This window comes from Megalops cyprinoides, chromosome 7 (assembly GCF_013368585.1).
Source record: "Megalops cyprinoides isolate fMegCyp1 chromosome 7, fMegCyp1.pri, whole genome shotgun sequence".
NCBI lineage: Eukaryota > Metazoa > Chordata > Actinopteri > Elopiformes > Megalopidae > Megalops > Megalops cyprinoides.
The window spans coordinates 19,591,079-19,616,438 of record NC_050589.1 but is presented as its reverse complement, the minus strand read 5'-3'; the positions used below and the strand labels follow the sequence as shown (position 1 = coordinate 19,616,438).

The following is a 25,360-nucleotide window of genomic DNA, read 5'->3' as shown; positions in this document are numbered from 1 at the left end:
TGTGGGGGCGGGGGAGAGGAAATGGTAGAATCTGACTCAGTAGCTAACATAAGAAAAAAGACTTCATACAGGTCATGACACATTGTTAGAAGAGGCAAATTGGGTTCTCAGTTTGATACATTTTAGGGTTAGGGTTTATTGTTCAGTATTGCTTGCTTGCTTTGGTTAAATGTAGGTGATAGCGGCCTTATTTTCAGTGTGCTGTGTGCAACTCCTTCGTACAAAGCATGTGCCCATCTGTGTGGATGGCAGAGCTGAAGTGTGGAGCAGCCTGGCAGATTGCATCAGCCTGGCTTTGAGACAGAGCTCTGTGGGATGGGCATGAGCAGGGAGAGGAATGAGAGAAGGGGGAGGAGAGAAATAAGGGAGCAGCGTGAGTGTGTTAGTGTTTTAAAGAGTGTATATCTCCCCCGGTGGCACAACTCGGTTTCTGCATTTACTTTATGCCCGCTTATAGAAACGGTTCTCATTCCATGAAACAAAAAAAAAAAAGCAGGTCGATGCAAAATCAATACCTCCATTATCACGCAGTACAGGCCCATGGATCTAAAACTGAGAGTATGGAACCATTAAAGGTTTGTAGCCACCAGCTAAACTGTGGGATGCTGTCGACAAACAGAAATGGGATGAGAATTGCACTGGGCGCCGCGCCGCAGTCTGTAACAGCATGGGTTTAAATCCAATCAAGCTCCCCTCCAGCTGTTTCCCAGCCGCATCCAGCAAATTGCTTCTAGGTGGAAGCCACACTCCGCCGTATTAAAGCCCCTTCCCGCCGCCTTTACTGTGTCAGCAAAACGGGACGGGCTCTTGTTTGTTTGTTGTTGCATTTGATATATACGCGCCTGCCTTTTTGTCCGCCGAGTTCGGTTGCCATGGAAACAGCTCCGCGAGCTAGCTTATCGGGCAGTTTGTCCCGCCGCGTGGCGTTTTTGTGTTGTCCCTGCTCATCCCTGATGGGGAGCAAAATTATAATTCATAGGAATAATGCAACAAAGAACCTCAGTACCGCTTGGTTATCTTCTCCTCCATGGGGGGAGCGGCAGTTAATACCTTTGTAAATGTTTACATGTTGGAGGTGCAGACAGCTGCATGTCTGCAGCATTCGCCAGGCTTTGCCAAAAATATCAGCCCAACGATGCAAGATGGCTGACGTGGCTGTTTGATAACCCAGTGGTTATTGCTTCTTTTATATAACATGTTCATTTTGCTTCTTTTTTAATAGAACTCTCTGAAGAAAAGAGGAGCCCGGCAGACCGGCAAACCAGACAAGAAGCTCTCTCCTCAGGTAACGTGGGCTCCAGGGGGTTTATTGTTGCACCAAAGAACAATGATGCAGAGAATCCCAGAGAATCAATGAAAGAATTGCTTAAGAAAAAGCCTGTCAACATCTCAACCATTTGCTCTGGTGTTCTAATATTGATCCCACATCCACCTATGAAGTTTTAATGTCAAATTGATTTCCTTTCTCTCAATAACATTATGCCAGTGGCAAGTGCTGTATCTACTGTATATGGCCTTGTCTACTGTGGTTCAAACCTCCTGGGGATTTGTATGAGCTGTTGATTGGATGAGCCAATGCCTTGCAAACATGTTGTATTTGTTTGTATTTGTGCTTGTTGACCTTGGGATTCATGATTCTGGTTTTGTAATTAACACCGACAGATGTATTATTAAGCTGAAAACAACAAAACCCAGCAGCACTGCTGACAATCTCCCTACTGTGTACATTTCGGGACGCACAAACAAACAGCAGCCTCAGCAATTTGGAAACGCCCTTTTCTTAGACCTGCGGTGAAAATCCTCAGGACCAAAAACTTGCTCAAAAGGAGCACTCAAAATAGCGTCCTACAATCCCCTCCACATCCTCCTCCCATTGTCAAAGGCCATTAATTTTCTATAACAAGACCCAGCACTCCACACTGCTTCCTGTCCCTGTTGCAGAGCTGAGCACCACACAGAAGTTTGAAGCGAGGAGCGCTCTCTTTCCCTCAGTATAGGAATATTCACACACAGACCAGCCTGCAAATATAAGCCCCTTTCAGAAATGCACTGCAACCCTGAACGTATATAGACATTACCTGGAGGAGCTGTATGTGAGAACGCAAATGTCTGAATCAGCTGGACCAGACATTAAGACATTAAGACCAGACTTTACCCTGCCAGCTCCCTAGTACAAAATCTGTGTAATGTCCGATTGAGTCCATGTGTGAATAGAGCAGGTCATCGTCTGGAGAATTCACAGCGAGCGAGTGGGCGTGTTGATGACGTTTCTGTCATGCGACTGGCGTGAAACCGGAAGAATGCAAACATCTGCTTCATACTCTTTTCTGCTTGCCTGTATATTGTTTTCCACTCTTTTGTTGATATTGTGGATACGTCCAAATACATGTTATTTTGAGTCCAATGATCGTTAAAGAGATAGTTAGCTATAGCTATACTGCCAAAACTTGTCTCTTACGATGATTAATAACCATAAAAAAATTATGGTGATTGTGTTTTTGCAATCAACCATAGGCATTCTGTTAAACTATTAATCTGTCTTTCATTGGAACTCCAATTGTTAAACAGTGAAAGGGCAGATACCTCAGCGTAGTATAGAAGTCAGCATCATATAGAAGTCAAGAGTATAGAGTCATGCATGCTGGTGAGAAGGTGGTCTTTGCATTTGAAATTGCTCTCTCCAGTCTTCTTTGTGTTTATCCTAGTGTTGCCTCATGTTGATCCTTTTGGATAAAACATCATCAAAGCACCATAGAGGCCACCACTCATTCATTCCTGTGGTGGTGAAATAAATGCTTGATGTTTTCTTAATGTTTCGGCATCCAACATCTTGTGACTTTTTATGGTTCTGGGAGAGCAGCCATGGGCAATGAAAACACCAAACAAGACCCGGTTTCACAGCCCCTAGTTCATTCAGGGTCAGAGGATAGAGTTATTAAGAAATGTCATCCAGAAAACACATATCGAAAGGCTGTGGACAGTTTTGCGGTTGCTCCTGGCTACAGTTTTTCCTCCGATACGCTGTTTCAGAATGCCATTCCATTTTTTTAATTGGTTTCTGTTAAGGCGTTGGTTTCTATGGCGAAGCATCACATTAATTAGATAAACCTCAAACGCTTCACTGAAGAAAAAACAACGTCAGTCCCAGTGCCCCCGCATACAGACCCCAGTTCAGTATTAGAAGTAGCACTTGTGTTGTGCTGAAATTGGGACCACTAAAACACATGGTGTTCCTTTGCAGGAGGACAGCTCAGACCTGAAATGTCAGCTCCATTTCGCCAAGGAGGAGTCTGCGCTTATGTGCAAGAAGCTGACCAAGATGGCCAAGGACAATGAGAGCATGCGGGAGGAGCTGGCCAAGTACCGTTCTCTGTACGGAGAGGTGGACGCCTCCCTGTCGGTGGAGGAGGTGGCAGACTCCCCCCACACCCGCGAAGCGGAGGTCAAGGTTCACCTGAAGCTGGTGGAGGAGGAAGCCAACCTGCTGAGCCGGCGGATTGTGGAGCTGGAGGTGGAGAACCGGGGCCTGCGGGCGGAGATGGATGAGATGAAGTGCCAGGAGCTGCCGGGAGGGGCGGGGCACCTGGTGCTGGCCGGGGGCGGGGCCATGTCAGAGAACGTGATGGAGATGCAGAGGCACCTGCAGTTCGTGGAGGAGGAGGCGGACCTGCTCCGGCGCTCTCTCCTGGAGATGGAGGAGCAGAACAAGCTGCTGATGAACGAGCTGAACCGCTACAAGTCGGAGCAGGACCCCGAGCTGGACTCGGCCGCGCTCTCGGAGGACAGCTGCTCCGTGCTGAGCGAGGCGTCGCAGGAGGAGCTGCTCAACGCCCGCCTGCAGATCGGCGAGCTCAGCGGGAAGGTGAAGAAGCTGCAGTACGAGAATCGCGTGCTGCTCTCCAACCTGCAGCGCTGCGACCTCGCCTCCTACCACCACTCCCGCCTCGCCATGGAGACGGACGCCGAGGCCGGCGACTCCGCCGAGTGCGTGCCCAGCCAAATCCGCCGCGAGGGGCCCGTGGGGGGTGAGAACGACCCCCAGGAGGAGCAGGAGAAGAGGTCGACGGGCGGCGAGGGCGGCGGCAGTGGCCACGCCCACGCCGAGTGCACCCCCCAGTGCCTGAGGCTGAAAGACTATGAAGCCCTTTTGGCCGTCCGCGACCAGGCCCACCTGGTCACCGCGGCCATCCAGCTGCTCACAGCGCCCGACTCCAACTGCCCTTACCGCAAGATCTCCCCGCCCTCCTCCTCCTCCTCCAATGACGCAGCAGAGCAAGGGGGTGTGGACAAGAGCCCGGCCCCACCTGCGGACCTGCCCCTGATGGAGGCTCTGAGCAGCAGGCTGAGTGCCCTGCAGACTCAGCTCCTCTCCTTTGTGGAGAGGGTGGAGATACTGGGGAGCTCCGGGAGGGAGCAGGTGGAGGGGGCCTCGCCTTTACCTCTGCTCTCCGAATCTGGGAGCTTTGTGGCCTCCGTGCCTTCTGTGTCCCAGCCCCACACTCCTGACCAACAAGCCAGAGAAATCACATCTGACCAGAAGGTAAGATCACCCTTTCCTTCTTCATTTTCTTTATCAGTTATTTTAATCTTTTCCTTTTCTTTTGGATATATCTCCCCCTGCAGTGGTTTATTTTTGCTCCTTTGCTTTAAGACCCATTCTAAGGCTTACTAATATTCCCCCCTCACCAAAAGGAAAAGCTTCTCCGCTTTCTCAAACTGAAAACAGACAGCCCGCATGCTAACAAAACACCTATAGGAGACAGAAGTCCAGCCTCTAATGGAGTGTTTGTGTAAATCCAGCCCCAATTGACAGTGCCAGATGCTAACATAATGAAACAATCTTAGGAGATGTACTAGGCAGAACCAAAACACTGCACACCTTTTCACTAACAGAATATTTAGCTCAGTTGATCCCAAATTATACTGTGACCCTAATGCTTATTTTTATGCTGTGTTTGTATGGTAAGCACAATGCATCTTCTGGGGAAATACACGTGCAGCAGGGCTTGTGAAAAAGCTCATACTTAAAAAATACTTAGAAAAGCAACAACATCAGCACTTGGTAATTTCCAGAAAGCAACAGCAGCTGGAGCAATGACCACAGTGTCATTAGATAGTTATCAATGAGGGAACTTAATGACTACTGGGATAGGTCAGGGCTTTGCAGATTTGGTATTGTGCCACCCCATATTTATGCTTATCTGGATCAATTAAGGTAATTGAAAACATGCATTTAAGTGCTACCATGACTTTCTATTTAAACAGATTTTCACAGAGTGAGGAATTTGGTTCATCCAAATATAACCCCGGTTCAGCTGAAATTGTCACAGAGTGCATTACGCAAGATTAAAACCTGCATTGCCTGAGAACTAATCTGATTGATTAGAAGCCCTTAAGTAAATATCAGATAGGATTTCTTCCTGGCACACATATCTGCATCTGATCTAATGTGGATACAGATGGTAGGTGAATGTGTATAGTCCCTTTAGTTAGAGATCTGTTAACAGCTCATTAAATTAGAATGTAAACGTGGCTGTGATTCAAAAACAGCAGGTATTCATGCTCTGTGTGCACATCCATTCAGGACAGCCTATTTGATAAGATAGCCTCAAGTGAACCAAGCAGAAACTTGGACCAAATGCTTCTGTGTCTGTGGTTAGGAGCAGACTCCATTAGAGGCCCGCTTCTCAGAGTCCCTGTCCCCTGCCACTCACTCCCCCTCCCTCTCTCTCTCACTGCATGGGCACCATGACCGGTGGTTTCTGCACATGTTTCTTCCCCTTCTTTTTCCTCTTCTTCTTCTTTTTCTTCTTCTCTCTTCCTGTTTGAATCTTTTGTTCCCCCTCTCCACGTCTCGCCCCCCCCCCCCCCTCCACGCCCCCCTCCAGCCTCTACTCTTGCTCCTCATCGTTGTTTTGGTTCTGTTTTCCACACTGTCCCATGCCACTGTGACAAAGCTGTTTTTCCTTTACATACTTTTTTTTGTCTTGTAAGTTCTTTCGATGTTTTCACGAAAACCATTTTGTTTTTTGTTTTTTTTTTGTCCCGTTTTGTTTTTGAATCCTTCCCTCCCTCCTCCTTTCTCTGTACTCCTTGTGCTTTCCTCCTCTTCGACCCTCTGCCTCCCACCCCAACCACTCCCCATGACCACACCTCCTCCTCCTCCTCCTCTTCATCCACCTCCTCCTCCTCTGTCCTTCCTCCCCTCTCTTTATCCTTTGTTTTGTTTTCATTAACTTGCCCATGCATGCATGCAGCAGCCCGACTTTAGGGACCAATCGGAGCGTCAGGTCAAAGGTCAGGAAGCGTTCCCGAGCAAGGCAGAGGAGGGTGACAACAAGGACAGCAATAAAGACCGGGAGACACGCGGACAGGAAGGGAAGGAGACAGACACGGCCGAGGTATGTGTCAGCTGCCTGCATCTCTGTCTCTGCGCGGCGAGGATTCACTTCTCTAAAATATGGGCTCCGAAAACACTTTCTGGCCACTGCTTCCTATTTTGATCAGGTGGTAAATCATGGTAAATCATGCTCAAGTCATGACAGCGTAAATGGGATGACATCACCTACTAAAAGGCAGGAAGGGTCACTTGCCTTTGTTTATTGAACGTTTCATTACGGAGTCTCTGTGGCAACGTGAGATCTTATAGGAAGCCTGAAAAAGCAATAAGACTCACAGGCAAGAAACACAATAGCACAGCCTCCTGTCACAGGATATTCCTGTGTTGTTTTTAAAAACAAAAAAAAAAAAATCAAAGGCGAACCCTTCCACAGCAATGACTTTAATACCGCTCTAATTAGTGTTCTGAACCTCTGATTCCTCCCCTACCTCTGAATCCCAGATGAGGTCACCTGTCTCAACTCACTCAGCAGTGGGATACACTTGAAACTGCAGTGCTGTTCTTTTTTTGTTCCTTTCTGTTCACGGAGTTTGGAACGTGCATGAAGCCACTATGGGGCAGTTCCTATTACAGGCAGTTTTTTTGGTGCAATATAACAGAGCTTTTCAATTTCACATTACAGCACTGGGTGTCTTGATTATGAGCTTCTTTAGCCAAAGTCAGGAGGAAATGAGCAATTTAGGGCTTCTGTGAGTTTTTTTCAGCTGGTAATATGGCCTTTTCCAAAGTGGCTCCATGAATCTACCGCGTGTGTCACTAATCCATTCACGGGAGGAGTCATCGGGTTCCACGTGGGACACTTGACAGATTATTGCTGTCGTTTTTTTTTTCCTCTTCCTTGTTTCCACTGCCCTCAGTTGGTCTGTGATCAGTGATGCTGCTCCGCAGGGAAAGAGAGACACTCAAGCTGGATGGTTGCCAGGCGACAGTGTCACATGCTGACAGTGAAGCTTTCCGTCGAGCCAACATCGATGAAAACACGATAAAGCCGCACATTAACATTTGTGTCCATGCACGCCGAACCCATATTCATTTTTGGCCAACTATAATTTACCCCACGTGGGGGGTCACACCCCACAAATTGGAATTTGTTACATAACATGCTATTTTCCATGCCTTTCTCCTAGTATGTATGATCATGAATCACATACTGTTACAAAGTAAGAAAGAAGGAAATCCCTACCAACATAATGAAAACCCTGAAACTAAACTTTTTAGTGGCACTTACATGCCTCTTTCCTTTTCGTATTGCCTTGTAGTTCTGTATAATATTGCCTTGTTTTTTCTGTATAACCCCTCCCACAAGAGAAATTCAGCCAGTCAGAAAGCACTCAGAAGGCCTGAAGGGAAAGCACTGAATAGAGTGTAGGGCTGAAATTAAAAAGCTTGCAGATAAGTCAGTTCTTTGCCATGCTAGGGAGCCAGTTGCCAGCTGAAAATTAGCAGTCGGTACTGAGGAGCGCATTTTTATATGTGTATTTATCTGTCATGATTTAATAGCAAATTCCAGAACATTGAATTCTTACATCCAGCATTGTACAAAAAAAAGCAAAATGCAAATCTGATTTTTTTTTTCATTTAAGATCTTTTGGTCAAAAAACACCAAAGTGAGCTCCATGGTAGAGCACACAAACAGCATGGCCTTTATATTCTAATACTTTTCTCAAAGTGCCATTAATACCCGCATCTGCCGGCCTCCATTATGCAGCAGATTACAAAGTTAAAGACCGATTTCAATTTGTAACCCCCACAGACTTTTACACTGTTTAAGCCCTCAGTCAGAACACTGCAGCGATCCCTTTCTTCAATCCCACCCCCCCGATTTCACGGGCACCCTTTTATTGCGCTGCCAAATTATATTTCCATTGTGGGAAGATTATTAGAAATGGAGATTGTGCGGCTCTGCATGCAGTAACAGGCTTGCTGGGGCTGCTACATCCGGCCTTCCCCTGAAGGCCGGTGTGGGCGGAGCAGGGGTGGGATCAGCGGTGGCAGAGGTCCAGGCCCCTCCGTCTCAGGATGAGCAGCAGATGATGGGGGGAGGAGTATGAAGTGTCCCTGGCTCAGGTCCTGTGTGTTCTCCTTCCAGCAGCAGGATAAGATCCAGGAGCTGCAGGCCCTCCTATCTGAAGCCAGGCAGAAGGCGCAGGGGGCACAGGAGCAGCTGTCCCAGGAGAGGCAGGCGCGCAGGGACGACTCCCAGAGCTCCTCCCAAAAGCTCACCCAGGTATGCTCACAGACACCAGTGGTATGCACTGCAGAGAGCAGGAATTTACAGCATAGCAAGGAAGAGAGCGCTCCACTGCGCATCGAGATAAAGGCAGTGATGATACGGAATTCCTGGTTATCATGTTCCCTCTTACCTCCACCCCCTCAATCTTCAACACCCCCTTACCCTCTCTCGCTTCCTCTTCCTTTCTCATCGCTTTATCCTCTCATTCTCTTTCACCCTCTATCTCTCTCCCACATTTCACCCCCCCACTCCCCCCTTCTGCTTTCGTCTCCCTCTCCCTCCTCCCTCGGTCACCTCCCCCCCTCTCTGTCTGTTTTCCACCCTCCTCCCTCCTCCTTCCCACGCTCGCAGCTGCAGGAGGAGCACCAGAAGGCCCTGGTGAGGCGGGACTTCCAGCTGCAGAGCCTGAGCCTGCAGTCGCGTCTGCAGCAGAAGTTCTGGAGCCAGGAGAGGAACCTGATGGTGCGGGAGTCCCAGCAGCTGAAGCAGAGCCTGCTGCTGCTCAGCCTCAAGCTGCGCTGGTTCCTCAAGCAGTGGCGCCTGGGCAAGAAGCTGGACGGAGAGGGCAAGGACATCCTGGAGGTACAATGAGGGAGTGACTGGGGGCAATAAGGATGGACTCTGGTCAAAAGTTGCATTTGTAATTTTCAACATTATTTAAGTAGCAGGGACAAACAATGAAATTGATTAATTTCATTCATTGAAAGTTTGCATAACCACTTGGTTGTCTTCTGATTCATTGGCTGAGCCAGGTTAATAAGGAAGGACCACGCCATGTTTGGTTATGTGCAAATGTCGGTGCACAATGCCAGCCTACCCTCATTGCAGTCATGTCACACAGATGTCTTGCCGAAATCAATGGCACTCTCCTTTAGCGCGTTTGCACGATGCTATGTGGTCGATGTCTTGAAAGTCGATGCACCCATATACCCATATACTCTTGTGCATATCCAGTAAATATTTATACAGAGTAGAAATCTGGCTTTCCTGGTGAATGATCTGAGGCTCTTTCCTCAGTGCTCTGGGGATAGCAGAATTTAAGCAAAAAAAACACAGTCCTTTTTTGCTTTAGTCATGAGCGTTCATTTGTAAAATCTATGTAAATCACCTTGTTTATCCACCTGATATAGCTTTAACTGAAAAAAAAACAAACAGTTGGAGCGGGTACAGTTTACTGTGATAAGCTATGTGTTAAATCAGGAGACACTGTGCCAGTGCAAGCAGTAATATTTATGAACCACATGCCACATGGCAAAAAAAGATGGGAGCCGTGGGTGAGGTAAAGTGTATATGATTTGCATAAACATGAAAAACGAAACAGTGAAACCGTCTTAGGTGTTCACACTCATGCAGATAGCGTGACTGGCAGTCAGTCTCACGGGTTGAAGCGATTGAGTCGTTGAGTTGCTGAATGTGGTGGTTTTTTGCTCCCCCAGGTTACCAGTGTGAAGGATCTCTACCTTCTGCTGGAGGAGGAGGGCCTGGCCTCCCACCAGGGGGACAATAAGACGTCCGCTGCGGAGGAGCAGTCCCAGAGCCCGACGGCTAAAGAGCACTGCCTCCTGGAGAAGAACTACAAGCAGGTAGGCTCAGCAGGCCAGCCAGCCGCTGCTGCTCAGAGCCTGCAGGGAACCGGGAACAGTGTGAAGGAGTTTTTTTTTTTACAGAGCAGGTCATATGGGGATCTGTGAGGATGGAGTTCAATCCAGTTTAAGATGCAGCTGTCTGCTTCTCTGAAAGTTTGCTTATAAGCTGCGGTTTCTTTAACCAGTCTGACTCATTTACGCTGTTAATGGCGTTCTTCAGAAGTCCTCACGCTCCCCTCTACTGTTTGTGTTTCTGCCACATTGGCGATGAGACTATCAGAACCAAATGGGCTGTGAGAGCTAAGCACTACTGAGGTGTAGAATGTTCAGAGCTAACTGAAACCCCTCCATCCCTGTGTCCCCTCTCTAGACGAGCGGTCTGAGCAGTACCTTGGCGGACCTAAAAGGTGCGCTGCAGGATCTGACCGCAGAGCTAAGGGAGGAGCGCCAGGGCTCGCACGAGCTCACCCAGCAGTTTGCCCGTGCCAAGTCCTCATGGGAAGTAGAGAGGAGTGAACTCAAGAGTCACATCACACAGGTTTGCTGCCTTTTTATGTCTCATATTTATACAGTGCTTCATTCATGAAGGCGAGATGCCCCTTCCATTACCAGGGTAAAACAGTTCTTCATTAAGATGTGATGCCCCTCCTATTATGTGGGATACATAATTCTTCATTAAGGGTAGGTGCCCCTCTCATTATCTGGGTTACACAGCTCTTCATTAAGGTGAGATGCCCCTCTCATTTTAGGGGTAATACACTTCACACTTAGGCAAAATCCCCCTCCCATTATCTGGATTACACAGTTCTTCATTAAGGTGAGATGCCCTGTCCACTTCATTTGGTCAGAGTGCTGTGTTTCTATTATACAGTTCTTCATCAAGGCAAGATGCCCCTCCCCTTATATGTTTTACACAGTTCTTCATTACCATAAAGGTGAGATGCCCCACCCCTACTATTCATATGCTCTACAAAACTGAGCTGGCCTCCCCCATCATATGTACAGATCTGCATGTATGTATCTGAACTGCCTAGACCTTCACATACATCCCATTATATCTGTGTTTTCCAGCCTACTCCTGTCATTATACAATGACTTAATATAATGTGCATTTAAATAACCCACCATATACGCATTCATATTTATAAATGCAGTTCATTGTAGCAATCCACTCCACTGCATCAACAGGATTCTTGTTACAGACTAACAGCCAATGCATTGTATTTAGTGTGGTTTGTGCCATGCATATATTATCAACACAAATTTTCACTTACTTTATGCAGATTCATTCTCTGTTCACCAAGGAACTGCCTTCCATAATTTATTCACAGTGTTTATAGTGGAAAATGTTTTCCATACAGTATGAAGTTAAATGGCAATGAAACCGAATGCATTATAAGTCATTTTAGATGTGATCACTTGATATGCATTAATAACGCCTACTGGTAGTTGTAACTGTTGATAGCTAACAGTGAATATCAATTTTCATATATTCAGTCTATTTCATTCTGCTTTTCTTTCTTGCCATTATGGCTCCCTCAGACTTCCCAGGGATGCACTAACGTTGAGAGATGGCTTTAATAACTGTTGCCCGGGGCCACGTTTATAAGTAAAGTTGCAGTAATGACTTTAATTAGGGGTGGGGGTGTCGGGCTCAATGGAGCCGCTCTGTGTGTAAACGCAGATAATCAGACGCAGGCTGAAGAGGACCGGGGAGGGGTGTGCGTGTTTTACAGGGGCTGTCAGACTGCTTTCTCAAAGGGCAGCGCTAAGCGGCCCGCCACCGAGCGCTGCACCAGCGGGGCGCCGACGCAATCTGGGCAAGATTTAGTGCCCGAGACTGGGCTGCAGTTCAACCCCCCCTCCCCCCCACCTTCCTGGCACTCACCTCACACTCTGTGGTGTTGTTTTCCAAGGCCAGGCCTTTGTTGTGCCAGGGGAAATAAAAGTAAAAGGGAGAGAGGGAATAAAAATGCATGTTTGCTCCAGGTTTTTGTCTGATGCTGTTCAGTAGATCCCACTGTGTCATTTACCTGTTATTCCTGGCCAGGTGTCTCACAGAGACCCCTACTGGGGCGGCCTCATTTGACTGCTGTTTAATCAGGGACCATCACAGCACATTTAACAGGCAGTGTAACCGACAGTTATTATAGCTGCTGGTTCTGCGTCGCTAACAGAGATTAGTTTGTCATTGGGTAATTAATGGTCACATTTGTACCGAAAGGGAAATTAAAATATAGATCATGGCGCACTGAGCTGTCCCCAAATGTATTTAGTGAATTATAATGAGATTCAGCAAAGGCTCCTGGCGGATACTGCCTTATTTAATATCCCAGGACGTTTTTTGTCCTGTGTTATGTTGAAGGTCACTTAACATTTTGTCCAGGTTACAGGGTACGCCTTTCCTACAACAAAGAGCCACCTTATGTCACAATGCCCACTTTAAAAGTACGACAACCTAGACACACCCAGCTTAGTAGAGAGCAGCCACAAATTCAACCAGGTACCTTGGAATTGGAATACCTTGGAGCATTACACCACTGTTTTATTTTCCCAGTGCTTTTCTTAGTACTATCACTACACAAGGACAACATGCCATAAGGACAGTTGTGCGTTTTAAGTCATGTAATTAGTGCAAATGTATCCCATTTAATAATTATAAACTATGAAGCTGTTGTCCCTGAAAATAAACCACGCTGCTGTTGTGGGTGATTTAAAACCCGGCGTTGAAGATGAAAAGCCTAATTGTGCCAGTTCAGCAGCTGATTTTTCCAGGGCGCTACGGATGACCGCAAAAACTGCAGTCATCCTCACCGCAGGATTGATGGGCCAACGAGGAAGCGGGGCCTTTAATAAGAGGCACACTCATAAAGTGTGAGCAATCGCCCTGCTTTGAGGCCTGATAAATACTAATGGCCAGAGTGCCAGCCGGGGGAGGCTTTCATTCCACCACTGGTGTTTGATGAAAGTGACTGAACCGTTTACAAGCTTTCTGTGCGTTCCCCGGGTCTCGGAAACAAAGGAAGATTACTCATCCAAAGGTCTCCCCCCTGTACCGGGTGGCACAAACATTTGTTACTATTAGGCAGCTTTCTCACTGGGAATGTATTTCGCATTAACCTTAGCCTAAAACTGTAGGAGGGGAGATCTTATCTATGAGAGATCATATGATCCACTGTGTTGTGTTTTGTTTTGGGGGGAATTTTTGGTTCTTTGTGTTATTTTTGTGCTATTTCCACTCTAAGACAATGCTTCTGTTTGTAGAAAACAAGAATTGAAGACACTCATTTTTCATACATTTGAGTATTGAAGTTCTCTAACTTCAATGGTAGTGTTTCTATTCAGTATTTGGCTGCAGCTAGGATTGCGGGGCGCCAGTTTTACGATTTTGTTTTAATGTCGCAGTGAATCATTTCCCTAAAATGTGTCCAATTTGATGAAAAAAGTGACAGGATGATAAATGATTGCTATCTCTAAACCAAATCACTGATAGCCAAATAAGTAATGGCCATCCTTCACCGATACCTGCTCTCACCCATGTAATGTGAACGCATTGCATGTTAGTCATCTGCCACACTCATTGTACCCGCTCCTGATTTGCTTGCTGCCTCATGGGAAAGGCCAGACTTCCTGCCTCATTGAGTAAGACTCAAGTCAGCAGTATTACACACCGTTCCCACCAAGGGGAGATACTCAGTGGGTTTTTCGCAACACTGCTCTTGCACCACATTTCTGTGTCATGTGATCACCCAGGCTTGTTCGATTTCTGACATGTCATTCGCTGATTTCAGCAGTACTACTGCATTATGAACTCATGGTATAACCCACGGATCTGCCCCAAAATGACGTCTCTGACACACAAGAAGACAATCACGGTCGAGACAAAGAAATTGTCTCGGGCAGATTTCGGTTTTGTGAGCTGTGTTAGAGAGAAACAGTACTCCTATCCCTGTAAAAAGCCTCCCGGTATGAAAAAATACAATGAAAAGACCCCTGCCATAATGTATCAATATATAATATAAGTCATAATATATCTCATTAATCATGTATGTGCCTTGTGTGGAGATGTGTAAATGAGATCAGGTAGGTCAGAATACGTTATCCAAACATCTAGGTATCATCAACCCCCCTCGATGACCAATGACCAAACTCTCTTTTCCTCCTCTCTCCCCAGCTGGAGTGCAAGGCGGGTAAAGCGAGTCCTGGCACGGGCGCGGGTGTGGCAGCAGAGAAGGAGACGCAGGACCTGAAGGTGGCGCTGAAGAGGGAGCGTGAGGAGCACCAGCACCTCCTGGCGGACTCGTACGCCGCCGTCATGGACCTGACCAAGCAGCTGCAGATCAGCGAGCGCAGCTGGAGCCGCGAGAGGCTGGAGCTGCTGGAGCGCTTCAACCAGGAGCGCAGCCAGTGGGAGCAGCGGCTGCTGGACGCCCAGAGCAAGGTGCCCGGGGTCAGGGGTCAGGGGTCAGGGGGGTCGTGGGCCCGGGACAGGGATGGGGAGTCTCCCGTTCCTCCTCCGCTTCCTCATCTCACTCCTCTGTGACACCACTTTTTCAATGTATATCCACCTGTCCGTTCTTCTCCCTCTTCTCCTTCCTCTTCTTCTTTTTCTTCTCTTGCTCTACTACTGGATTCTACTATTGGGAGGAGAACTGGAGGTTCTAAAACATTCCTAAGCAGGAGACATATGACTGAGGTCACTGAGGTATTGCGTCATCATAATTTGTAGTTTGTGGTTAGGCTCCCAAGCAGCTGTAGATCTGAAACATGGTTTGGTGACTTACAGCACAGGGATTTAAGAGGAGACACCACAGTGGCCACTGCTGTATTTAGGCTATCAGTTGTTGCACTGGGGCTTTGAAATTTAGCAGCCAGAGTGTGTGTATTCAGGATGCGTCACCAAATAAATGGGAGCTGAGGCTATCTGCAACATGAGTCAGTATGAATGTGTCAAATGTGCTGGGTCAGAGAGGAAGAGGAGTGTTATTTTCTGTTAGTAATCATATGCCCTGTGCATATGGTACACATCAGTGAGCCTAAAATAGTGCCCTCTGAATGAGCTAAATTCCACCCTTGGTTTTCATGAAAAAAGTCAATTCATAAAGCAAAGGGGACTGCTAGTGGATATTCCCATGTTCCCTATGGTCATCTCTCCTTCTGCTATCTCTAAACATGCAGATGTCACAGATTATTAAGGTCTTATCTCAGCCAGAGACAGCCATTCATGTAAGCACATTGGGAAGGTCAGCATGGCCTTCTTTCTGATTCTACAGACTCCTCTTTTCCTGTCCCTTCCTGGTACAATCAGCTGCAATCAGCTCCACTTTCCTGTATGGGCTCTCGCGAGCGGCCTCGTCTGACTTGGCTGGCCTCTCCGCCCGCTTGGCCACGTTTCAATCCGCTCCAAACTGACGCCTGTTCCTGAAAAACAGGAAAGCTTGGGTTGCTATGGCACTTCTGCTTCTTTGAGGCCTTTCAGATAGCCACCCTTCATTAGTGCCCCCCTAATGTGCACAGAGTTTTCTCTGCAGTTTACTTTGCTGGAGAAAACCTCAAAGCAAACAAAGTAAGGAGGCCAGGCACGAGGCGCATTCCACACTGCCAGAGGTCAACAAGATGGAAGAGGTGACTGAGGCCCAGATGTCTGAATGCTTCTTTGGTGCGCTGCGAGCTTCAGCCCGAGCTGAGCCTGCGCCCTCCATGAAATGCGCCGGGAACAAAGTTGGTTTTGTCCCGCTGCGTCTTCACTTACGCGGAAGCAGCAGGAATCCAGGGTTCACGTGGCGTGCAAAGTGTTCCAGTCAGAAACTTTGTTACTAAGAGCAGTCGTCACGCAGGCCTGAAATGTCCCGCGGCTGTGAGATCAAATGTAAAATAAGTTGTTACGATCAGAGTCCTTTGACATGCAAATGAACCCCGCGAACTTAACATTTCGACTCTTTTACAGTCTCTGCATGAGAAATCTCCAGAAAAGGAAAGCCCTCCGGGCACAGACGCAAGCAGAACCCATTTACAGAGGTGAGATTCCAGTCCCCTGCTCCAAAAATGTTGTTATCCAAAGTGTTAGAATTTCTCACTCAGATCTGTTGATTTTCATATTCTTTACAGGACCAAATCCATTTCTTCCATGTCGGAGCTGGACAGTCTTCTGGACAGCTGTCCTTTTGTCCCGGGGCAGGAGGGAGACAGGACCAACGGCAAGGGCACCCAGTCCGCTCTCCTCGCCCGCACCGACCTGGGAGATCTCAACAAGAAGAACTGGAAGTACCTCACCAACGAGATGGCCCTACTGGAGAAGGGTGACCCGTTCAAGACCTGGGACTGTCCCATCATGAGCAGCAGCTTCCCTGGGCTCGACCTGAGCCGCGAGGGCGCCCAGAGAAGCTACACGGCCCCTGACAAGACTGGCATCCGAATTTACTACAGCCCCCCAGCGGTGCGGCGCATGGAGAGGCGGCTGGCCAAGGAGAAGCAGCAGCAGGCTGAGCCAGGGTATCAGATCAGCGGCGCGACGTACACAGGTGCCGGAGACCTGGAGGACCCCAACACCAGCATCTATGACAGATGGCTGAGCAAGTTATCCCAGCAGCCCCGGGACCTGCTGGAGAACGGCTCCGCCTCCTCGGCCACCTCGGCCAGCCTCCCCCCGCCCTTCCACGGCCTGGAGATCTCGGGCAACCTGAGCGACGATATGAAGGAGATGACCAACTGCGTCCGGCAGGCCATCCGCTCCAGCTCCCTGGAAAGGAAGTGCAAGGACACGGCCAGCCAGACCGTGGGCGTGTCCAGCGCGGCGACGCAGACGGCGCAGTTCGTCAGCATCGGGCTCCAGACGGAGGGGCCCCGGGGGCCCAGCCTGCACACCAAGAGCTGGTCGCCCCGGGCATCCTCCTCGCTGGCGTCGGCCCGCTCCCGGCAGATCTCCACCTCCCTGGAGAAGGTGCACAGCCGGATCGAGAGGCCGTGCTGCTCGCCCAAGTACGGCTCCCCCAAGCTGCAGCGCAGGGTGTCCACCTCGTCCTCCAAGCTGGACAGCTCCAAGGACCGCAGCCTGTGGAACCTGCACCACCGCGTGCAGAACGGCTCGGCCTGGGCCCGCTCCACCACCACCCGCGACAGCCCGGTGCTCAGCGGGCTCAACGACGGCCTCTCCAGCCTCTTCAGCGTGGTGGAACACTCCGGCAGCGTGGAGTCGCTCTGGAAAGGGGAGGGCTGTAAGGCCGCCGGAAAGCCCAGCGGTGAGCCCGGCGCGCACAAGTACGGCATTGTCCACGAGTTCTTCCGCAACGTGTGCGGCCGGACGCAGACGCCCATGCCTGCTGGGGGAGGGGAGAGGCCGCACAGGGACAGCAGCAGCAGCGTGGTGGACGAGGTGAAACCGGAATGCCCCTCCAGCGCCGCTCTGGCCAGCAATGACAACGTCACCAAGATTGTCAACAAAAGGTTCATGAAGCAGAACCTAAGGGAGGAGCCAGGCCAGACCAGCAAGGACCTTAACGCCAGAGATTCTAATGCCCTGGAGGTGAGTCCCTGTCTCTGTACTGTGAGGACAGTCTCTATAGTATATCCCTGCACACTCTTACTTAATCTGTTTGCTCATGCGTGCTTAAACAGCTGAAAGAAATGTTCTCCTGCACTGTACAGAGATGAACACTGACTTCCTGTCTCTTCCCTCTTCTCCCAACCAGGATGCAGCCTGTGACTGCACATCCCAGACCCTGACGTCCTGCTTCTCGCGCCCCTCGCGCTCCGCCACACGCCACTCCCTCAGCCAGTGCAGGCTGCGCTCGCAGGAGTCCACGGCGTCAACAGAGGAGAAAGGAGACCCCGCCCACGAGTGATGGGGCGGAGCTGGGGAGGGAGGAGTCACGTCCAATCACACTGCCACACGCGAACGCAGCTGCGGAACTCTGAGAGACGTGGAGGCGGTCTTCAGAGGCCCTTCTGAGGGGTTCTGGAGGCCAAACCTGGCCGAACAGCACACCCTTGATGCCAAGGAAGGCCATCAGGAGGCCATCCTCTCGAATTCCTCTGGGACCACCACCGGCTACCAGCAGAAAACAACAAATTCCCCATGAACAAAACAAAAGACAAAAAGAATAAAAAACATAGCAGGGAATGCCTCCTGTACTGTAAAGTTACTGTAACATTCTAACATGAAAATCCTGCAACACCTCCTTGTTTATATAGATTTGCACAGAAAGAAAAAAACTCTTATTGTCCTGGACTACAGTACTGTATAACTACCCCCTCATTGTGAAAAATATATGGACATTTCCCTTTTTTTGGCCACTAGCAAGTCTGTTCTGTGATGGTTGTCTCTGCAGATGTTTGAGGGGAGGGGGGGAGGGGATTGTTCTGCGTCACTGACTGATGACAGATCAGTGGAGTCATGGCTAAAACGGCCCAGCAGTCCAGATCAGAGCCGACTCATTCCTCTCCCATTCGCACCCTTGCGGGTGTCTGAGCTGGTCGAGGAGCTCCGTTTTTTAAAACACTGTTAAGAAGACTGGGTCAGATTTTCACCATACGTCTGCAGGCTATATCAAGCTGTCCAACTTGACTGCCTCGCTGACAGCTACATGGAACCACTCGTTGACACTGAATTCTTATCTAATGTCAAATGCAACTTCTTCTTAAGCAATGATGATGTAAACTGCCTAAAAAAAGACCTGTTTTTTTTCCAAAATGACTTGAATTGCAAGTCTTGTACAGAAAAAAAGATCATTTTGGACTATTTGCTTGAGTCAGTTTCAACATGTTAAAACCATCTGCTTTGACCCCCATGAGTTGCAATAGGGGACAGGATGTTGGTCACATGACCAAACGTATTGTATTGTCACATCTCATGAGTGTAGGTGTGAGGCTGTTCCCTGTCATCCTTGTCGCTGTAGAAATCGATCCATGAACATCATTCCCAGCCAGGATTTTTGAATTACTCTGGATAAAAGCACCAACCAAATGAATGAATAATAATAGTGATGATCATTTTCTACTTTTCACTGGAGAATTTTTGCTTTTATTTTGAGATATTGTCTCGCCAGTTCCCGGTGACCTGCGTATGTGTGTGTGTGTATGTGTGTACGCGTGTACGTGTGCGCATGGTCGTGTGGGTGTGTGAATGTGTGTGAGAATATCTGAAAACAGCATTTTTAGCATTCTAGAATGCACTTGCAGTGTTCTCTGTAAAGGTCATCCTTTCCACCTGCTGTTTTATAACCAAGACTTTGACTGCACTCGCTCATTGTGTCCTGTACTCTCCTGCAGATAGGCCGGAGAACAACATTCCATGGGGGAAAAGACAGAGACCGTTTGTCTCAGGCAATTTTCCTTATGAAACAAATTCTGCCTGGAAATTGTGTGCAGCACAATTCTGACCATCACAGATTAAACTGAAAAGTAGTCATCCTAGAAACCTGCAGGCTTTTTATAACATGAAATGAAGCTGTTCGAGGTCGAAAGATTGACCAGTTCGCATTTTTCCCCTGTTACAGTAAAGTCACATGTCTGTCTGCTCAGACAAACAGATGTCAATCAGATGTCTTGCCTAGGAACAGTTTTGCTCACATTGCTGTGTATGCCGGATTACCACAGCACAAGCTCTCATCGTTTTTTTAGACCGAGGCTTTTTCAATGTAAGCCAAGAGAACGTGCGGTATGAGTGCATTTTTAGTTCTTATTTTAAAAAGTACTGAAAAAAAAAGTTCAAGTTTATGTTCTTTTGATATCAAGGGATTTATTTTTATTTAAATTATTCTTATTTTTTTAAAAGACGTGTATATCTATATCCTCAGTCTCAATGGTGCTGGAGGAACAGTGCAGGTCTCACTATGTTTGTAAGTGCTTTTACGTGGCTCAGAAACAGCCTTTTAAGAATCCATCAGCTGTTTCTGCACTGGCACATTATACTCCAGACACGTGGACTGTGGATCTGGAGTATTTCTCGGCAGTTGCCTTAAACGTGAACACGTTACAGATGTCACTGCAGCCCGTGAATCACCTGAGAGTGCTCTGCACGCAGGAAGTCGCAACCGCTAACGCGTGATCTTCTTCGTGCTGAAATGATGGTCTGCAGTAGCTTAGTTACCACGCTGTAAAGGGCAGACCATGAGAAACACAAGCCAGTTTGATTAAGGGAACCTTGCTGCCCGTATAGCTGCTGTCTCTCCCCCCGGCTACCTCTTTGCTCCTGCGCCTCCAGTGCTTGCAGCCTCCTCGGCTGCCACGCGATTCCTTTTTTTTTCTTTTTCTTTTTAAGAGGGTCACGTGAGTGCCTTTTTTAACTTGTTTTCGGTGGTCAGATGTTCTTTGTGCAACTGCCCGAGCCTGTAGTCTCCATTTGTGTCCTGAGAGAAGAGAATCTGACCGTAAACAGCACAGAATTTGACCGTAGACATAACATGATCTAACCACAAATGGCACACTTCAGTATCGACCTTGCTGAGTAGAGTTTGTTCTCCTGTGAATTCACTGGCGTGGTAAAGTGCCAGGTGGAAAAAGTAGAACGGCAAGCAAACTTATTCCAAACCTTCTGGCTGTCTTTTGCTGCATCCCCAGAACACTTTCAGTTGCAAAGAAAATACCAACTTTATCTTGACAGAATATTTCAACAGAATTATCTAGTTCCAGAAAAGCAGCAGGGAACTGCAACTAAAATATGTTACTTTTGGACATTTGTCTTAATGTAAATACTTTAGTGTTATTATTATTATTATTATTATTATTATATTGATGTTTTGTTATTTGTTATATTGATGATATATTTCTATCACACATTTCAGATTGTCATTTTATCTTTTATGGACTAAGAGTTTTGAAACAGTTGTTATTTGAATAAATGCCTTTCCACTGGGGCAGTTATCTGTTCACCAGGTATATACTGCCCCACCCCTTTCAGGTAATAGTAGTAGCACACCTGTCCAATGCCTTGCCCTTATCAACACAACCACACACAGGGCAGCAAATTGAGTCCAGCTTGGTTCAGTCCCTCAGAACACTTCTAAATGCAATGCTTTGTTAATGGACACAGTGAAAAGAATATACAAAGTGGAAGGGATTTCTTTGTCTGTTAACCAGGTTAGAGGCCAGTGTGAAGGGTCTTGAGATCTAAGAGCCTTCTCTCTTTAGGTCTAGAACTAACAGTGATGGTTTTTTCAGGGTCACGGTCTTGTTCTTGAACCAGGAGGCAATCCCCGGCGTCCTGGTCTTTGCCTGATCCTGGATCAAGGTCACGGTCCTGATTTTTGATTCTGTCTCCAGCTCATTTGGCTTGGCCACGTCCTTGACCATGCCTTGTGGTCTTGACCACCATTGCTAGTTAGAGCAGTGCATTTCTGTAAGTTTTAGGTCCCCACCCGAGTTTGCTGCTCTCAATATTTGAATCTGTGGCTGTAATGCATGATCTGGAATGATCTTCCTGGCCCAGACAACACATGGCCCCATCAGTGGCTGATATGGTTTGTCTGACCGTAGGTATAACAGGCCAAAACCCCCAATATAGCCCCCCACCCACCCATACTAGCATCCTTCACCATGTCTCCCTGCAAACATCACAACGCGTAGCAATATGTAAATGAACTCTTCTTAGTTTAAACCATTAATAATATTTGCTAAATTATTATTGCAATATTGCCTGTGCATTTGTTTTCCTTCTTTTTAATACTCTGAGTCTAAACAAGAGAGAAAATGAAGAGTAAAAACTCCATAATACTGTAACTTGAAAAGATAAAAAAAAGAACATGACATATTATTTATACTCTTTCTATCCTTGTGTAGAAAAAAAAGATGAAAGTATTCAAGGATTTTGAGCCTGCTGAGGACATAAATTTCCCTTTCCCTAGTTAGACATGAACATTTTTGTAAATATGAGAATTTTGAAAGAAAAGGAGAGATAAAGAACATGCAATCGAATTTCAATTGGATTTTGTGCTGGGTGAGAGGTCTTCAAGGCCGTGACGTTTGTCAGCTCAAATATCATTGCTTACTGTTTGTCATGGCTCACAAATAAATGTTTGTTGTAAGTAAAACATGCTTTCCTTTTTATTGATTAGAAGTGGATTGTCCATTTCGGGAAGACACACACTCATATTTACCCCTATTCACAACGTACATACTACAACACAGAGCCAAGTTTGAGCATTAATTATCAACAAACAACTTCCACTTCCTGAGGAAAGATGAATTTGCTCATTTGTTGTTAGTTCCCAGGCCTGGAGATATTAATAACTTTGGCTTGACAACAATAGGCAGCAGTTTGGACATAAAAGTGGAGTTTTTAAAAAAATGAAATTATATAGGTTCTGATATTTTTCAGATAGTGTTCCTACCATACACTTGGATTGCAACATGTTTTAACATGAACTCACCTATTTTTCTACAATCCTTAGAATGACACTGATTCTATTAACCCTTTTAAAGCAAACACAATAAATATTGCAATAATATGTATATTTTTTCCAATATATAGTGTTGCAATATAAAAACTCCTTTAGCTCCACTGGGAACAGTGATTTCTCAGACTGGGCCTGCTGTTGGGATTATTCACATTCTGTCATTATATTTGTATTACAGGCAAAAATTGAGTGCATTGATTTGATTTGATCTCACTGCACCATTTCCCTTGCAGCAAAGGGCTGCCCTGTTCTTGAAAGCCTGGAAGCAATGAATGGTGTTATTTCCCAAGCTGTGTCCATGGGATTTTTTTACTCTTACAAGAGGGAAATCAGCATTGCGCTCCCTGTTTCTTTTGCCCTCTCTCACCAGCCCAGCTGTCGTTTGTTTCTCTCTCTCTCGCTCTCTCTCTCTCTCTCTCTCTCTCTCTCTCTCTCTCTCTCTCCCCCTCTCTCTCTCTCTCTCTCTCCCAGCTGCACTGAGATATGATGAAATACCAGGCAAACTATTTGGGCAGAGAGAGAGATAACAGGAAGAGAAAGGGTGGAGGAAAGGGAGAGAGAAAGAGAGATAGAGAAAAGATGACAACAGAGGGACAGGAAATGGCAGATAAAGTGAGAGCGACAAAGAGGAAAAGGGCAAGAGAAAGAGAGGATGAGAGGACAAGGAGAGAGAGAAAGGGGGTTGTTTTTTCCTCTTTTTTATTTTACAAGTCAGTTTGACTGTGTCTCTGTCCTTCCGCTATATTGGGTGTTTCAGCACCCCTTCCCAGTGCATGGGGGTCACAGCAGATGATGATGTCAGAGGCGTAACGGCGGTGAGGGGGCGGCGGGGATTAAGGGGGCTGTCCTTTTGGCTTCACACTCTGGGAACATCTGGGATTCTCACCATGCCGGCTTTTTTCCTTTTTTTCCCTTTTTGAACCAAAACAAGTTTGCATTTGAATCCACTGCCTCTCTCTGGACAGGAAATGATCTCACCATGGCAACTTTCAAAAAGAGAGAGACCAAAAAACTCACAGAAAATTCATTTTTTTAAAGAGGTAAACTGAACTGATAAATAAACTCTGTCTCACACAATTTATACCTACTGTTAATTTGTCAAGTAAAAGTTTTTTCAAGAACCAATTGGGGCTTTTTGTTTCCACAGAATTATAAATTATACTGCATAAAGAAATCTTAGTACATATGACTAAAGGAAATAATTTGCCAACTAAAATAGCCACCAAAATATTCTATACGTAGTTCCTTCTCACATTTTAATCATTTGTTTCTCACCATGAAGCTATAACATTTTACTTTAAGAAGATCACCTCCTGTTTCCACCAAATGTTCAGAAATTCAAGTTTCTACACATTTTAATTTGCTTTTTTCTTCTTTAGCTATAAACTCTTGTTTCAAATGCCCAGGAGTACAAATGATAGAGAAATAGCACACCTTTTCCACATTCCACACAGGAGTAGCCATTTCTGTGGTATTTTAAGGTGTCAATCTCGATCCATCTGAAAAACAAGGGCTGGTTGCCATGATGTTTGGATGTGGCAGTCAGAGAAACGTCTCTCCCATCCTGTAGTTTTCCTCACTGCCAATTACGCAAATTTACAGGATCACAGTTTGGTCTCAGCACTGTAAAGTCGTATCTCAGGCCTGCCTTACAAATATGCCCTGCAGCACTTCTGAAAATTTCAGAGTACTGCAGCAAATTGGCCTAAAATTACATCATTAAATTGGATTGGTACTGTAGTGGAGTGGCCCAGTACTGTAGTGAATGGGTCTGACACCGTAGTAAATTGTCTGCCAGGAGGGGCAGACCCGGATGCGGATACAGTCCCCGGCGATGGCGTTCCTGGAGAGTGAGAGAGGGAGTTGCAGCTCCCAGGGTCACCCGAGAAACAGCTTTTACCTGCCTGGCAGCGGCGAGATAATGTGATTCGTTTCACACCCCGGCGCCTCCTGTCCGCCCTGGCCTTTCCCGGTACGCAGCCCCTCAGCACTTTATTAAAGGAGGTCCCTGTGTTCCAAGAGCATGTGCGTGCACATCATACAGCGAAGTTAATTTCTTCCCACCCCTCTTAGCGACTGCTCCTCAAGTCCCCCGGCGCTTTATGAAATCTCCGAAGTGAGTGCATTTGTTTTTTGGGCTCGGGGGCGAGACTGCTGTATGTGCTGCTCTGTATCTTTATGGATTGATGTCAAAGGGGGATACCTTTCTGCAAACTGGCAAGTTACACTCAAGAGTCAATTACCATAATCAATCCATTCAAGGCTGCACAAGCACTGCATCTGTAACAGGCCGGCCTGTCTCCGCACGCTGACCTGTGACCATTCCCTCTGCTGTTAACTCCACCCTCTGACAAAGACCGCTGTCACTGGCTGATAAATCTCCTGCCATTAGTCTTTTTCTCCTTTCGTCCCCTGGTAGCTGGGAGCACTGAATATTGCCAAACAATGGGCTGAGGGCTTGGGAAAAATCAAATAACTTTGACACACTTCATTTAGCATATGCTAATATGTATTTAATGTCAGCTATTGACTATAAGATATTTCTCTCATACCTTACAGCCTGAGGTCATTGTGTCTAGTACAGTTCAAGGTCAATATCACACTCCATGTCATTATTAGGGTAGCTCATCAAAACTCTGAAAATGTGTTTGGTTTTAAATAGATTCATAGGTACACATATGGCGATACATGAACTGACACAAACAAAGATGTACAGACACGGATGCAGATACATAGATTATATATAGGC

General features: G+C 46.9%; 1 protein-coding gene across 3 annotated transcripts in view; it reads left to right on the top strand.

Moving 5' to 3' along the window:
- Positions 1 to 18,506, top strand: part of soga1 (suppressor of glucose, autophagy associated 1) — a 41,581-nt gene extending 23,075 nt beyond the window's left edge. The window contains exons 4-14 of one of the 3 annotated variants that reach the window (XM_036533088.1): positions 1,223 to 1,285; positions 3,242 to 4,540; positions 6,261 to 6,401; positions 8,490 to 8,627; positions 8,985 to 9,215; positions 10,070 to 10,216; positions 10,590 to 10,757; positions 14,394 to 14,660; positions 16,167 to 16,237; positions 16,328 to 17,741; positions 17,908 to 18,506. In XM_036533088.1, the coding sequence (XP_036388981.1) occupies positions 1,223 to 1,285; positions 3,242 to 4,540; positions 6,261 to 6,401; positions 8,490 to 8,627; positions 8,985 to 9,215; positions 10,070 to 10,216; positions 10,590 to 10,757; positions 14,394 to 14,660; positions 16,167 to 16,237; positions 16,328 to 17,741; positions 17,908 to 18,060 (4,092 nt within the window). In that variant the 3' untranslated portion in view covers positions 18,061 to 18,506. Of the gene's footprint in view, positions 1 to 1,222; positions 1,286 to 3,241; positions 4,541 to 6,257; positions 6,402 to 8,489; positions 8,628 to 8,984; positions 9,216 to 10,069; positions 10,217 to 10,589; positions 10,758 to 14,393; positions 14,661 to 16,166; positions 16,238 to 16,327; positions 17,742 to 17,907 lie in introns of all 3 variants that reach the window. The other 2 variants (XM_036533089.1, XM_036533087.1) reach the window with 2 other exon arrangements.
- Positions 18,507 to 25,360: the final 6,854 nt, after the last annotated feature.